General features: G+C 35.3%; 1 protein-coding gene across 1 annotated transcript in view; it reads left to right on the top strand.

Moving 5' to 3' along the window:
* Positions 1-16,132, top strand: part of LOC137660879 (nesprin-1-like) — a 233,977-nt gene that overhangs the window by 13,178 nt on the left and 204,667 nt on the right. The window contains 5 exon segments of the mRNA XM_068396056.1: positions 6,755-6,862; positions 7,657-7,794; positions 8,945-9,109; positions 12,222-12,334; positions 12,895-13,063. Of these exon segments, the coding sequence (XP_068252157.1) occupies positions 6,755-6,862; positions 7,657-7,794; positions 8,945-9,109; positions 12,222-12,334; positions 12,895-13,063 (693 nt within the window).

Raw genomic sequence — 16,132 nt, 5'->3', positions numbered from 1 at the left:
CATTCATGAATTTATCACTTTGCAAATTTAAGGGAAATCATTTTTGATAGAAGTAACTGCTTGGAATCATAGTGTGGCAACTGACGTTCTTGACCACACAAGCCATTTAAGCACCTTTTTTTAACCCCTTTCTGCACCCATGGTTGTTCTAATATTCACCTTGCTAAATTAATTGACTGCAAAAAATATAAAGGAGAGAGTACTTTTCTCAGTGCACAGAGTTGGCAGTGAATCAGATACGAGATATTTGTGTGGCTATATAATCCATTTAGATTGATAATTCACTTCTTATTCAAGAAGTCTTATCCACATGTTCTGTTCTAGGTATACAAACATATGCAAGATCAGACCAAACATGTAAGATTGTTCATTTTAAAGTAGCCCTTTTGTGTCTTGTGGAAACCATGTAAGTGAATTGGATGCCCTTGTGATCACCATAGCTAACAGCACATGGTTAGATGTGAATGGTAGAACAGTATCTTTGTTGCCTCTTTGATCCCTCTTACTGACCTAGAGTATCCATGTCCATCACAGAGCTTTCCTTATGAATTTTGCATTATTTAGTTAGTTTAGTTGTTTAGGACATGATTCATCCATCTTTAAGAATCTAAAAGCTAGGTACTTACACTCCACCTGTAATCAGCGAGAGGTAGACACTTTTCCAGATGGCATCTTTCTTAAGGTGGTGTCCTAACTAAACTGTCTTCTGGAAGTTCATGTTGCATAGCATTTCAACAGAGTTAAAGCTGACTCAGATGAATCCTTCCCTTAGGCAGTGATAGATAAAATGTTGTTGGCAGTTGATTGAAAAGAAATCCAGACATGCTTTATATTTTTTGTGACTGGTATAATCCCCCTATTCTTAGCCTTTCTGTCTTCTCCCTGAAGTCTAGTATAAGGAAATATGTATCACAGAATGGTAGAATCCAGGTGCCTGGGAGAGATAACCTTGCAAGACTCTTATCCCTTAAACTCCTGGGGTACTCTCAATTTCTTGTTTTCCAAAACTAAGCACTTTTAGGGTGTATTCCATCTGACCTATGTTAAGTGCCTGCTGCAGAATGAGATTACTTGGGCAGTAGATGCTAGATGGAACTGTTTTTTTCTATCTGTCAAAAAGAACTTAAAGAGTGATTATCTATCTCAGTTGCAGATGCCTACATTTAGTTAGAAGAATCCTTCTTCAGAGCTGAGTGTGTCTGGGTGGTTTTTGATGAGGGTGAGGGTGAGGATTTCTAACCCTCTCCCCCTGCCCTCCAGCCAACTGAGCTGCCACTGTGTTTCCTCAAGGTGTGTTGTCCACACAAATTCCTATTCCTCTTCCCTCCTGATTCAATGCTCAGTTTACAAGGAATTTGCATTGGAAGAAGTGGAATAATGATTGAAGCTTATCCCTTATTTGTGGTCAGAGGGAACAGCTATTTGCATGTGCATTTCCAGAATTAAAAGGGATCTAATTATCTTGTGCAAGGACCAGCTATGCACATATGTGAACTTGAGTGGTCAACACATCTCAAGGAATCATGGTTACGCTAAGGTAAGTAACTGTTTTTCCAGATAAAATGAATCGTGTAGTCACTAGTAATCTGGAAATCAGATCTAATATGAAAACTACTTCATTTGATATGATACAGGCACATGAACTTGATAATATTTTAAGTACACCTTGTATTCTTACATGTGTGGCTCTTTTATTGTTCTCTCTGGACTTTTGCCTGCTTTATTTTGTTTGCTTCTTTTTTTTTTTCCTTTCTTCTTCTTGTTTTTCCATTTGTTTCATATTGCTAGGAACTTCAAGCAATCCCAACTTTTGTCATTTCTTTTATGAAATTTAAGGTAAGGGTAATATGCTCCAGAATAATTGCTTGAATTGGGCCTTTCATGCTTGTTATCTGTTTTTATCCTGCACTTATTTTACTTTAGATTTTGGGTGGTTTTATGTACATTGTTTTGCTAGCCTTACATTAATCTTTGCAAAACAGCAAATAGATGAACATAATGAGGCTAAGTCTACTTTCTTACATGAGCTGATCCTAACAGCCTAATGCTTAATTTTGCAAATAATTTCACAGAAATATTGTAGAAAAGCAAGTCAACTTCCGTATTATAAATCTCAGATTATGCTTTTGGTTTTCTTAAGTATAGATATAAACATGAAAAATTAGATTATAGATTGATGTTTCTACTCATCTAATCTCATTTTAGATGGATATTTTTGTATGTCTTTAGGTTTATAGAGTAGATACTAGATTGTATATATGATTGTGTAAGTGATGTATGTGAACTGTGGGTTGGAAGGAGAGAGCATTCATGTGTAACTGCATGATATGCACTGCTCGTTTTTTCACATGAATTATAATGGGGTTTTTAATCATCTTGGACATTTAGATACTTCTAATTTTCTACTGTTAACTGAGAAAAATTCAGAAATCTAACATGGAGTATTTGAAATAAACATTCAGAGGTGAAACTGGAAGACTGTTGAAGTGAATATATTATGAAACAAATAACAGGTATCACTGCAGTCAGTCAACAGTGTTTATAGTTTGACCTGATCCAATTAATTACCTTGGTTCCACACTCATTTTTTTTGTGTGTGCATTTTTTTTAAATATATAAGCAATAGGTTATTTTCAAGTAAATAAGATCAAGGGTTCATCTCATATTATGTATATCTAACTAGTGATATGTGTTGAAGTGAAGATTAATACTGATAGCAGAATTATTCCCATCTTCTCAATCCATTCAAGTAAATTTGGGCAGCTTTACTAGGACTTTGTTGTACATTCTTAGCCTTACACAGCCCCAGTGCATTGCTGCTTAAGCTAGTGAAGATTTGAAGTAGTAAAAGCTCTGTCAATTTCTTTATCTTGGTATAAATTTAACTCTAGAGGAAGCACACTCCTTCAAAGTATTTCTGATGTAAAGTCTTTCTCTTGTGCTCTGATGAGCAAGTAATTCAGAAGATAATCCTGTCACCTCTAACATCTTTATGCCAGCAGAGTTCCACAATGTAAGGCGAATTTCCTGAGCAGCAGCTGCAAAAACAACTTTCTGAGCTCTTCCAGTGATTTACTGTCTACTTTTACAGACAGGCATTAATAGCTCATCCCTGAAGATGATGCTTGGCTCAGCACTCACCATGCATTTGTGATACTGTTGTCAGTGAACATGTTTCAGTAACACATACACACGTATACATCCAGTAGCATATGTATAAGCTAGAGTTTTCAAAAGGAATAGCATAATTAATTGCATTCATGTATAAACATTTTTAAGAGGACTTGATTTTCTCAGCACATAGGCAATACAACAGTTCAACATCCCTGAAAAACAGGTGACTTGATTTTCTTAGACTTAAAAGTTCATATTTGAAAATTCTATCCTGTCTGTGCCTGAGAATTTGACCAGTTCACCTGGTTTATAATTACATATTAGAAAACCCAACAAAGTACTCATTTTCTAGTCAATAATTATATATCTCTTGAAACACAGATGTGTATTTTTAGCTCTTCAAACATCAAAGTATTCTGGATTATGTAATTTGCAAATTAACCCTGGCATATCAGTTAATAAAATAATGTTTTGACTTTGTGTCTGGGCTGAAAATTTTCTTGGTAAATTTAGATTGTGCCCCCTTATCATATTGGAACTCATAAACACTTTTCTCTAATTATCTTCTTTGATGTTCTTTGTCAGTTGAGTGCTCCAATTCTGTTCATCTCTGCAAATCAGTAAATATTCATAGAATGATGTCAGGATAAATTAATACTTTAAAATGCTGTTTGGAAGTAGCATGCAGAGTAAGTCATAGTGGCTTAGATAAACTGAAATAAATGTGATCAGAGATCAATGATCCTCATACTGGGGAAAGCACAAATAGTTGTAGTTATCCTAGATAACTTTTCTTTGATGGTTTATGTTCTGATATGTATGCTGCTTCAGATGTGCAGGCTTTAGAAAATAGTTTACGTATCTGTAAGAATACCCTTTTGATATTTTTTTACTAAGAGTAAGAACCACTAGGCACTAATCAAAGTCTTGTTTTAAGAATGATAGCTCATTAAACCTTCAGGGTGATGGTGACAGGTACCTTGGTGTCTAAGACAGCAAATCTTTTATGTCGGTTGCCCAAACCAAGACTTTAAAAATGCTTTTGTATCAACCAAGGACCACAGAAACAAGGTGATAACTGATGCACTGAAGTGGAAACCTGTGAAAATGTATGAATAAATAAATAAAATGCTTATCATGCATTGGTGCACAATCTTTTTAACAGCATTCAGTTAAGTAGTTACTGAAACACCTAGATCTTCTGCAATTAAAGTAAACAAAAATTGTCTAACTGAAAAAAATCACGGAAGACTCAATGCTACCCGTTAGCTTTGTCTTTTCACTTAATGTCAGAGAAATAGTATGTGATTTAAGAGAAGCATGGCTGTTCCTGTGTTCTTTATCTTCAGATACTATAGACGTGTTCTTGATCCCGGTGATATTCTATTTCAAAAAGATTTGGTCAGACCCAGTTTTAGCCATTATTAAATTTTTAAGCTATGTTGACAGGAATCTTGCAAAATATTTATTTTGCTCACATTGCTGGATGAACAGTTGCAGCCACACAGATGCACTTCTTGCAAAGACTTACTTTAAGGAGGTGCTTCTCAGCAATAAGAACGAGCCACAGAGGAATAAAAGCCAGTGTTTTATGAAACTAAATTTATAGGGTGAAGTAAAAGTAATATATACAGCATTGTGGCACTCAAGAATATCCTACTTAAAGTTTCAGTTAGTAGGATTGTTATAGACTTTCAATCCATTAAGATGCAGAGTTTAGTATTGCCTTTATGGTGCTGACAGCTAAATACTAATAGAGATCTCAATAATCTCTTTAAAGTTATAACTTCTAATGAATGGAGTGCATTTAATACCAAAGTTCTGTTCTTTTGGTGGCAGAATGAGTTAAGAATTCTGTCTTATATTTTTCTACTCATAGGGGAGTAGTCCTGGACTTGCTGTTTATCTCAAAGAATCTTGATGTCATTTTTCCACACACAGAGCCAACTATCAGACCAGAAGAGTAGGAATTTTATTCTCCTTCTCTATACTTGAATGATTTGAGAAGCTGGAAGCACTAGGAGTTTTGGCTTCTTGGGACACTATGATGTGCAGTCAAGGATTTCCCAGCATTACAAATAGCTGGAGCAGGAAAGTGTTGTATGTCATTTACTGGTTCTCAGGTACCAACTTTTGGTGAGTGTCAGAAGACAGGAGCATGAGCTATAGTGAACTTTGTTCCAGCACATCTGCTCTAATATCATGTTAACCTCGCTGCAACTAGGCAGCTAAGAATTTACCTAGCAAGTTAACAGATAAAATCCCTGTGATATTTGCAGAATCTGTTATGCAAATTCTGTCCAATCAACTACTGCTGTTTTCAGTAGAGGATCAGTAAGAGAATTAGTAGAAATACATCAAAGAAGGATTTCTTTCCTATCTGAGGATCCTGTCCTTTCCTCAGCTGAAAAGAAGCAATAGGTCTGCACTTTTAGAATTATTAAGAGAAATTATATTTTGCATATTTGAGGCAGCTTTCAAAGAAAGGAACCATAATTGGCTCATTTCCCAGGTCAGGATCTTTTCTTAAAAGAAAGTATGTTGTTTCTTAAATACAGTCGGTGGTTATTCTTTTTTATCACATGGTCCAGTTTTTCTTCTCTCATGTAATGCTTGAAACTTAATCACTCATTTTAGGTGATAAACGTATATGATGTGAAGTTGCATTTGTTCACTGTAAAAGATCTGTTTCTGACAAATTTTACAGTAATACAGCTTCTTTGGTTTCAAAGTGTAGCTTCTGATTAACAGTCAGCACATGTGGTTCATTGGTTGGAAATCTGAGACGGACACTTGTATCCTACTTGATTAGTCTGCTTGCACAGTGCACAAAAAAATTTCTGTTGTCTGCTAAGCTTCTCATATAAGATGCTCACAGACCTGAGATTTCCTTTTAGTGTTTTTCTATTCACTGCCAGGTCACTGAATTCTGCAGAGAACTTTGCAGCCTTGCAAAGCACCAGTGCCGTAACAGACTGAAGTGTTAAAGCAAAACTGTAAAACAAATATGCTGTTCTTCAAAGCCATGAAATGGCATGAAAGGAAAAGAAACTAAATACAATTGGGTTTTCTTTCTTTCTTTTCATTTTCATTGTTAAAACATTCTCTATCAAAATATTTTGCCAACTTCTGAACTTCGAGCTTGATGTCAAGGATTGCCCTGAAGTCACTCAGAAAATAACTTTCTTTTTTCAGCAATAGCAGACCAGATAATAAAATGGTGGTAAAACATGATAAAATCCTCTCCTGTCTCAGCTCATTAAGTTTTACTGAAAATTGACTCTGCAAATATGTGGAAGACTAAAATTAGCTGTCGAGGTATATTTAAAGGACTTTGTGTTAATTTAACATCAGATGAGAACTGCAAGTAATATCTCTGACACTGCCATGTCCCAAGTTGTCATGATTTCACCACTGTAAGACTCATGTCTAGATGCTGAGTTCTCTTATACTGAGGAAGTGCTTTTCAGTTAGACTGTATGAAGATAAGTGATTAGAGAATTGGGTTCAGATGTTCCACTGGCTTTCACTACAACTAATGACCTTGACTTGATACAGAGATGTTAATTTCTGGACTATATCTGACACCTCTACTAATAGGCAATGGTTTTTTTGTGTGTGTGGTTGTACTAAATCATAGAAGGAAGACAGACTGATACTGAGAGACCTAAAAGTGTGGGCAGAACAATATGAAAGAGACTTAGCCCGAGCACAGGTGGCAGAAACAAGCTTACAGGAGAAATACCAGGTAAGCAGTAGGGAAAATTTTGTATAATAAGACATTATTGTCATCATTATATGTAATGTGTACTGCAGTATTTTATGCAATCTGTATATATGCAAGTCAATATTCTGTAGTTTAAAGAAATAAGGACACAAACTGTCTTGCCTTTTATGGGTGGAGGAATTATAATGTCAGCTCCAGCTTTGCTACGTAGAACTGTGCACAGATGGTTTGCCTAACACAGAGCTTTTTCTAGCAGTGTGAAGAAGGACTGTCCTAGTTAGAAGTGAGCATGTGTCTGTACAGTCCTTCCAGATCCTGTGTGATATAGCTCAGATGGGAGGTATGACTGAAGGCTGGATGAGGTGACGGGTGGACAGAACAGGGCTTAGAGCTTCTTTTTTACCCCCTCTCTCAAAGATTAATGTCTAAATTGACAATATAAATTTTGACCTAAATTTTCTCCTGAAGCTCGGCTGTTCTCTAAAAGCAGCCACTGAGTGTCCCAAGTAGTATTTAATCTATTTGCTAGTTTATCTGATCAATTATTATTTCCTTTCATATAGGGTTCAGGCTTCTGATAACTGAAGGAAAATACAAAAGTCTTACCTATATTTCCCTGGAGGATTTTACAGTCTACTAAAACCTTTAATAAAATGCATTTCAGTGTAAATATACAAGTTTACTGCTACTCCTCTTTGGGAAGGATTAGGGCTTCTATCAGTAAAAAATTGTCATAGGTTGTAGTATACCACAAATGTTGAGGAATTTCATTCTTTGACTCTGTACTACATTGATTTGATTTTCTCTTTGTGCAGTCATTTAAGCATTTCAGAGTACAATATGAGGTAAAAAGGAAACAGATTGAACTTGTAACCCAGTCATTAAGGAAAGATGGTAAATTATCACTTGATCAAGCTATGGTGAAGCAAGCATGGGACAGAGTTTCTTCCAGGGTAAGTTGCAAATGATTCTGCTATATATTTTTTAATCATTTAGACACCTGTTTGCAGTTGATTTTATCAGGCATTAGGAACCTAAAAATGGACCAAATTTCTAGCACTGTTGAATTATTTTGCATTAGTTTTGAGAACATTTACTGCACTATCGTCTTTAATAACTGCTCAAAGACAGAATATGAACTTTAAGAAAAGGACTATACTTTGAGGTTTCCCTTTATTTGAAAGTGTGTAAACAGTGCTTAGCCAAGTTCAAAACATTGTTGATAAAAAGAAAAGCATGCACAATGCCCTTTTGAAATGCAATATTTTAATGTAAATTGCTAGAGTTGTCTGAGAAATTCTAATGTAACATTTTTTAATATAACTAAAAAAAGCTTCTGTATAATACTGAATACTTTATCAATAAATGGGGGTTTAGTGCTATTTTTGACCTGGTTGCAATAGTAATAAATTAATATTAGTATTTGTGATAGTAATTTTATAATAATTGAATGAAAAATCCCAAGCAAGTTATATTGTTTGTCCCAAATAAGAAGTTATTCAATCATTATTACTTATTGTATATTCATGGATATTTTTAATGTCATATATTTAACAGAGGATCTGTTTAAAAATATTCTGGAGTTCTGAAATAATTTTCATTATTTTTCACTCACATACTTGGGATTGCCAATAAGACAGGGTATTTTACTCCTATATTCTCGATTCCACAGTCCTTTGAGACTCATTTGCATATTAGACATAGAAAATATGTTCAAAATAGAGATGAAAAGATTTTATGCAAGAGGATGAAATAAATTACATTGGGTGGAAGCAGGTCTCACATCCCTTGCTGTGCCTATTAACTGATGAAATTCCAGTCCGTTAGCATGTCAGTTGTTCCAGTTTATATGTGGTCAGTTCTGTAACTCAATTACCGTTCTGGAAAGGGAATATATGAATCAGCAAATCCTTATAGACATTTTGTTGCCTGGGAGAATGATATAACTTCAGAAATAATGTTAATATAACTAGGTTTATGTCTCAAAAATACACTGTTATTTGGTGTTTTGGTCTTACAGTATAAAGCCTGATTTTTCTCAAGATACTTGTTTGTATAATTAAGGAAGGAAAGAAGTTCAATCCTCTTACTTTTATTTCCTAGCTACTTGATTGGCACATACACCTTGATAAAGCTCTTCCTGCGCCTTTGGGTGCTATAGGTGCTTGGCTCCATAGAGCAGAGGCTGCTCTGAGGGAAGAAGTAACTGTTCAACAATCTCATGAGGAAACAGCGAATATAGTACACCGGAAGCTTGAACAACATAAGGTAGATGTACATGCATTCATTCTGTGCATGATATTTCATTGTTTCCAAAGCTGTAAAGGATCCATACTATACAAAAAAAGATTATTATTTCTAGTTCCTGTGGGTGGTTTCATCTTGGTGGTAGCTAAAGCTAGGTGTCACTTGAACTGTGATATCTGTGTATCTTATAAGCAATATTCAAAATTGCTTTTGAATGTTCCTGCTTCTTCTATCTATCTGAAACATATCAGGTATTAATATTTTAATTGTTCCCCTATTCTAGGATTTCTGCTGGGTAAAATTCCATAGGGAGCTCATGAGTTGGGTACATCATTCAACCAATATGAACTTATTAGGTGAAACAGGAGAGAGAGCAAGCATACTAAGTGTGATGATAGTCAGTGCAGGTGATGTGCACTGAGGGAAAAAATAGAATGAAGTGAATTTTCATAGTGTTGTAATGACAAATAGCATGAGAAGTCCCCTCTGTTGTGGTAAACAGGAAGCTTTTCCACATGAATTTAAATACCTTTGCCATTATTCTTTTCTGAGTCCAAGTTCTCATTTAAAATCAAAACTGTGATGTTTGTCTGTGCATTTGCATAATATATATGAGAAAAATATAGACAGAAATTGTTGGTGAGATGATAAAAAGAAACTGAACCAGTAAATATGATAAAGGAAAAAGAGGTGTAGAGAAAGGCTGCATTTGCAGCAGTAAGGCTGTATTTTCTATTCCTTTTTTTTCTCTACCTACTATCTACTATTTTAAAACTTCATGGTAGTTTTGTTATTTTTTGTGCTTTCGATATGGGTGGGGTTTTTTATTTAAAAAATAATGCCATATAATGAAAAGCTGATGTGTTTCATGGTCATCTTGGAACAGCTGTGACAGACAATGGTAGTTTATCCAGAAGATCAGTTGGGTCATCTGATTACTCTTTGTTAGAACAGTGGCAGCTCTTCCAACTTAAGTGGCAGCTAATAAAATTTCACCAAAACAATATTAAAATCTATGAGGAAGATATTGTTTTCTTTCAAGATCTAGTCTCTTGTAATGCTAAATTTCATTAGCTTTCTCGTTAACATCAAATGTTTCAGGATTCATAAGATTTGATATTTAAAAAAAAGAAAGTCAAACACTTTTTTGTTCTTATAATGTGAACACTGTAGACCTTCTTTTGATACACTCATAAGAAATACAAAAACCGTGTCCTAAACTGTGTTTTCTTTGCATCAGAAAGAAATCACTGTGGTGAGGGATTTCTACGCCAACAAATAAACTTTGTTTTAGGTTAGTCTGTGCCGGGGGAGTTTTCCCATGGGAGTGGGATGGGGAAAGCTTTAAGAGAAGCTTGTGTAATTATATCTGTTCCTGGAGTTTGTTTTGTTGCTCAGATTTGCATTGATGAATCCTAATGTGCTATTGGATAGTACCAAAAATGCATTAGTGGGGTTTTTTCAGTCCTCGTTTCCTAGGAATTTGTTGGGGTTTGTTTGTTATGGTTTTGTTCAGATAACATAATCACTTTCTCTATATCTTTGTCTCATCTGACAATGGGTTATTTTAGTGAACTCTATAGTTTATGGCCATTTTGAAGCTAATAAAAATGTACCAGCTTATTTGGACAAACCTTCATGGAATCAGGCAAGCACTTAAGTTTATTTCAGTTAATATTGCCACCAAGATCCAGAAATTAAGGACAATATCTGTGCTTGTTGAGTGTCATTTTGCAGAGCAGGATTTCACTTCATGAGAACACTATATAAATAAAGTTTTCTTGGGCTTCCAGTTGATGTTGGATGAAACTACTGGGTTTTATTTTGACTTACCAATGCATGTTAGGGGCATCCGTTTTCGTCTGTCGAGGTCTCAAATGCAGCTGGCTGAGCTACTTGTCCCAAGTCTTTCCTTTATGTGAGAGTATGTTAGTCACAGGACACCCTCAGTGGAGTTTTCACCATAGAAAAATCAGTGCATCACTTGCATCTGAGAAAGCCTAGTTCATATCTCTTCACCACAAGGTTTTGGCTGAAGTGGGAAACAATGAAAATATAGGTGGGTTGATGGGGATGGTGGGACCATTTGGTGAGTTTAGCCAGTGAATTACCATTAATTTCTGCTGTGCAAACACTGGGCGTTGACTGGGGAGAAATCCTTCATTAGCACATAGACATACATTGACATCTGTGATCAATAAACAAGCCTGCATTTTGTTCCCTCAGGTGAGAAAGGGGGACCTTTGTATGATTTCCTTTGCTAATAGGCTTCTGAGCACTTTGTGCCAGGAGCTGTCTGTATGCAATAAAATACCCACTGTTCTGTGTCCTCTCAGCCGCTGGGGACTTGACGTGTTATTGTTACGGTGTCTCTTCAAAGACTACTGCCAGTCATTCATTTCAATATGTAATCTCCAGGAAGCCGTTTGAAGCGGTGTTGCTTAGTTACAGTTGAAATGTGCTCTGCTGTAAGGTTTTTTGCTGGTACAATTCTTATCACAGGAATACAGGTCGGGTACCACATTCTGCATTCATTCGTGTAATACAGAGAGAGCGATCCTGAAATATTTTGATGCTGAGAGAGTTAACAGTTCACTAAATATTGAATATGTACTTACATAAGGAGCTATGGATCTTCTACCTATGCATAGCAGAGTAGATTAGTTCCTGAAAATTTGAATCTATACTTAAAAAAGGTTAGTATCTGTTATAAAGATGTAACGAGTAAATTTAGCAAGATTATGCTGTTGTGATGTTAGAGTATTTGCAGGCTGCATTTCAGGGATTATTTAATACAGTTAAGAGTTCTGGTTTTGTTAAACCTTTGCAGTGTATCCTCTGTTTTAAAATCTTCCATAATTGTAAGACGCAGCTTTAGCAGAGCATCTTATAAGGGAGTTCCCTGTGTAAATGTTCAAGTTGATGTAAATGCTTTTGTGGTATGCATAACCTTGCATGCAAATGTGAGAGCATGATCAAATAGTTAACTACATTGAGTCATCAGTGCAGGCTTAAAATTGTGCTTATTAGTTAGATAGATAGCCTACTGTGAGCCTTCTCTCTCTCTCTCTGTCTCCCTCTCTCCCCCCTCCTCAGTCTCTCAATCTCTTTCTCTTTCTTAAAATCAAATCAGGATCTGCTGAAAAACATAGATGGTCACAAAAAGGCATTCCATGAGATCCACGGGGCCAGGTCTGTTAATGGAGTGCCTGTTCCACCTGACCAATTAGAGGATATGGCAGAGAGGTAAGCCTTTCAATCTGAAATAAAAACCCTCTGTGAATGAAAGGGAACCTGTTTGCTTTTTAATCTGTTCATGTAGAAATCACTGACTAATTATGTTTCTCAGTGGCAAGCATGAAAAAATTGGAAGGAAAAACCTCCTATAGTATACATAAAAATATAGCAAAAAGCCTGATGCATTAAAGATTGATGAAAATCAAAATAAGCTATGGGTTTTGGAAGGGAATACTTTTTTACATTGATCTTGTTATTACTTGTCCCTGGAAGAATTAGAATTGTTATGTAACAACAGCCAGGATGCATGTGAAAAAAGAAAAGAAAAATGACTTTGCAAAACTACTTAATAACAGATGTAGACTGATGATTTCTATGAATAAACAGAAATATAATTAATTTGCTATTCAAGACTAGTCATCAGAATGATCATCATGTATAATTAAATGCTTGTAGACTCTGAATTTGGTGAAAGATTAGAAAAATATCTTCACTGTAACTAAAGCTTTCAGTTTCTCCTGCAAAAATGAATATTGCTGTATTTTACTACAGTGTGATTCATTTTATAGGTTTAATTTTGTTGTCTCTTCATCTGAGCTCCATCTGTTGAAGATGGAGTTTCTGGAACTGAAGTACCGTCTACTGTCACTCTTAGTCCTTGCAGAATCAAAGTTAAAATCATGGATTATCAAATATGGAAGGCGAGAGTCAGTGGAGCTACTTCTTCAAAATTATATTGTAAGTTCGGGTTGTCTTCTTTTTTTAACTGTTTTTAAAATAGTCATATTTATGATTGCTGGAAATGAATAAAAGAACAGAAAGAGAAAAGAGACTTGCCAGTCATCAAATTTATGACTGCATTCTTATGGAATATCTTTCCAGAGGTGAATCTGTCTTCCCCATGGAGGAATTTTAGTCAAAAGGCTAAAAATAAAAATTATTCTCTTTGCACTATCTCTTCAAAAACAGAAATAATGTCCCAGCTGCTAACTGTCCAACCATCAACTTACCAAGCGTATCTGGAGGTTCCAAATCCTAGATTTTACTTACCTTAGATAGCAATTCCAAAGAACTTAATTTCATCTTCTTTTACAACTGCATAGATGCACTTTATAGTGACTATAAACAGATTAAGTGTAGAGATAGAGGAGATTTTTGGCATGCAGTCCCCCCCATTACTTTTTTTTTAAGTCCTCCAAATGAAGGGAAAAAAAAAAGAAGTTATGCTGCCTCTGTGTACTTGTTCAATGTACTATACTGATAGGGGAGTAATTTTATTCTTTTAAAGAATGTTTTTTCTTCTCCTGCTCAGCATTAGTATATTAAACCCATTACTTTATTTCTGTTCTGGAAAGAGATTGCTCCGGTTCTGCATCATCCATATATCATGTTAAGAAACAGAGGCTATTGACTTACAAATGCTCATTGATATGTTCCCTTTCAGTCTTACGCTGCTATATCTTCTTAAATCCACACTTGTAATGCCAAGTGGCTGGTAGAATGGTACCACAGCTGCACTTCTATGTTGGAGCATGAAGAATTCTTTCAAAAGCAAAGCTGGGCTAATTAATTTTTTCCCCTTCTATCTAATCCATACGAGGAAAATTGCACAGGAAAATTCAGTTTGGAAAGAATTCATGCAGTTATGGAACCATTCAGACACAAGACACCGTGTAGAGAAAATTATTGATGCCCCCACAGCCTGATAGTTTTTATTGCTTTGGAAGAAAACGTCAAGCTCAAGTCAGAACTGAAGACCTGTTCATGCTTTTCCCTTTCTACGTTTAAACTTTAGCAGTTAGGGACACATAAAAATTCAGGAGTTAAGCCTTGTTTTAGACAAACTTTCCAAAATTCAGATGGTTATTTAAAATAACATAGTTTGCTAGAGTGACATGCAATAGGAGTTATAGTCCATTTGTATACTCTGTAAGACTGTCAAAAAAACTGCTAAAAGGTGACAAGGGGAGTAATGAGGAAGCGGATGGCTTAACTTTTGGATTATTATTTTATATTGCTTTCTTATTTTTTGCTTTAAAATGAACATTAATGTTGTATTTGTATGTTATTTTGTGATTGCCTCCATTATTTTTGTGCTTCAAACCACTAATGCTGAGATGATCATTAGGGGAATGAAAATGCTTCCTTGCCTCATTTATGAAACTGCATCACATCAAAATGAGGAAATTAGGACAAGAAGATAAATAGAGCTCAGTTTCATTCCTGATGGCTTTGACTTCTGGCTCCTTCCAAGTGTCCAGTGATGGAAAGAGACTTCAATTACTTTGGCTTACTTGGGAGCAATTTTCTAGGACCAAGAGCCAAGACTTACTCTTCCAGTAAATAAGGAGTCTTACGTAGGAAAGCTGTAGTCAGTACTTATAGTCAGTGGCTATTTTAGTAGGAGATAAAAACGTAAGTTTGTTTGTCTGCCAAAGCAGACTGAGCAATGTCAGCATTCTAGGAACATGCGTAGTTAGGATCTGGATAGAACATATGGCTGGAAAATATTTATGTACTGTAGCTTAAAAATAAAAGTGGTGGTTGTTACTTTATCCCATCTTCTTTTCACTTGTCTGTCATATAACAGAAATAAAGGTCAGCATAAATTGTACATCATCAACCTGAAGAATAATACACTGTACCAAAGTCTCAGCTGTAATGGAGACACTGGGTACAGTTATCCATGGATTTTAACCCACGGAACTGTGTTTTGGCATTGCTGTATGAGCACTTTTTTAACACTGTATGTTATATGGATTTGGGAAAAGCTACATATTTTCTTTAAGGGATCTTGTCAGATGGGAAACAATATTAATCAGTAAAACATCTATATTTAATTTTTGAAAATATTTCCAAATGCTCTTGAGGTCAGTATTATATAAGTAGCTTGATACAGTCTTTTACTTTCTCATATGAAGTCTTGCAGTTTTTGGTTCAGGGTAAAATGTCTGGTGTATGGGTTCGGCAAGAGTGAAAGTCAGGAGTTTGTCACACAATATATGGTAAAGCATGTAGTTCTTTATACATGTGAGATATTTTTTTTAACAGTAGAGCAGAGGAAAATTCTGATTGTCCTTGACTTCTAGTTTCCTTGGTTATAAACACATTTCTAAATAATGTACTAGATAACTGTGGTGATTTGACATAGCAACTGTAAAAGGTTTTAAAATAGAAGATTTTTAGTTATATACTGGCTGGCAGATTAATTAACTGTTTTTCATGTTTATATAATGTGAGTTGATGAATACACAAAATCTGTTTCTCCCCTTCAAAGTACATTGAACTTTGACCTCATTTGAAACCTGGTTTTACCAAAATCACACTAGGATACATGGAATTTTGTCTGTTCTGACATTTCAAAGCTTGTGTAGACATATGTGAGATGTACTTGCCTTAATTTTGTAGATCTATAACTGAGAAGGCATGGGAGGTAGTATAAGTTACAAAACTATTCCAAACCTCTAGATAAATAAACTAGGTAAGGCAATGTAAAAACCGTGTAAAAAACCAGGGTTTTCTCCCTTTTTTAACAGTGGTAATGCAAGATATAATATGCTAGCATAATATAGAGATCTAATTATATATTGCACTTAAAGGAAGTAACATTTCTGAAAGACATTTAAAAAAAAGTCAGTGTCATTTGTCATAAGGGTTAATGAGTCATAAATGATAAAGAGCCATAACATTGTGGCCAAAATATTTCCAGATAAATTATTCATCACGCTATAACACATTACACAGCTAAAATATCACTCACAAAGGAAAAGCACTGTGTCACGCTTTGGAAAAGCAGCGTTTCTTTGT

This window comes from Nyctibius grandis, chromosome 1, assembly GCF_013368605.1.
Source record: "Nyctibius grandis isolate bNycGra1 chromosome 1, bNycGra1.pri, whole genome shotgun sequence".
Taxonomy (NCBI): domain Eukaryota; kingdom Metazoa; phylum Chordata; class Aves; order Nyctibiiformes; family Nyctibiidae; genus Nyctibius; species Nyctibius grandis.
The sequence above is the reverse complement of the archived record's forward strand: the minus strand, read 5'-3'. Positions and strand labels throughout refer to the sequence as shown.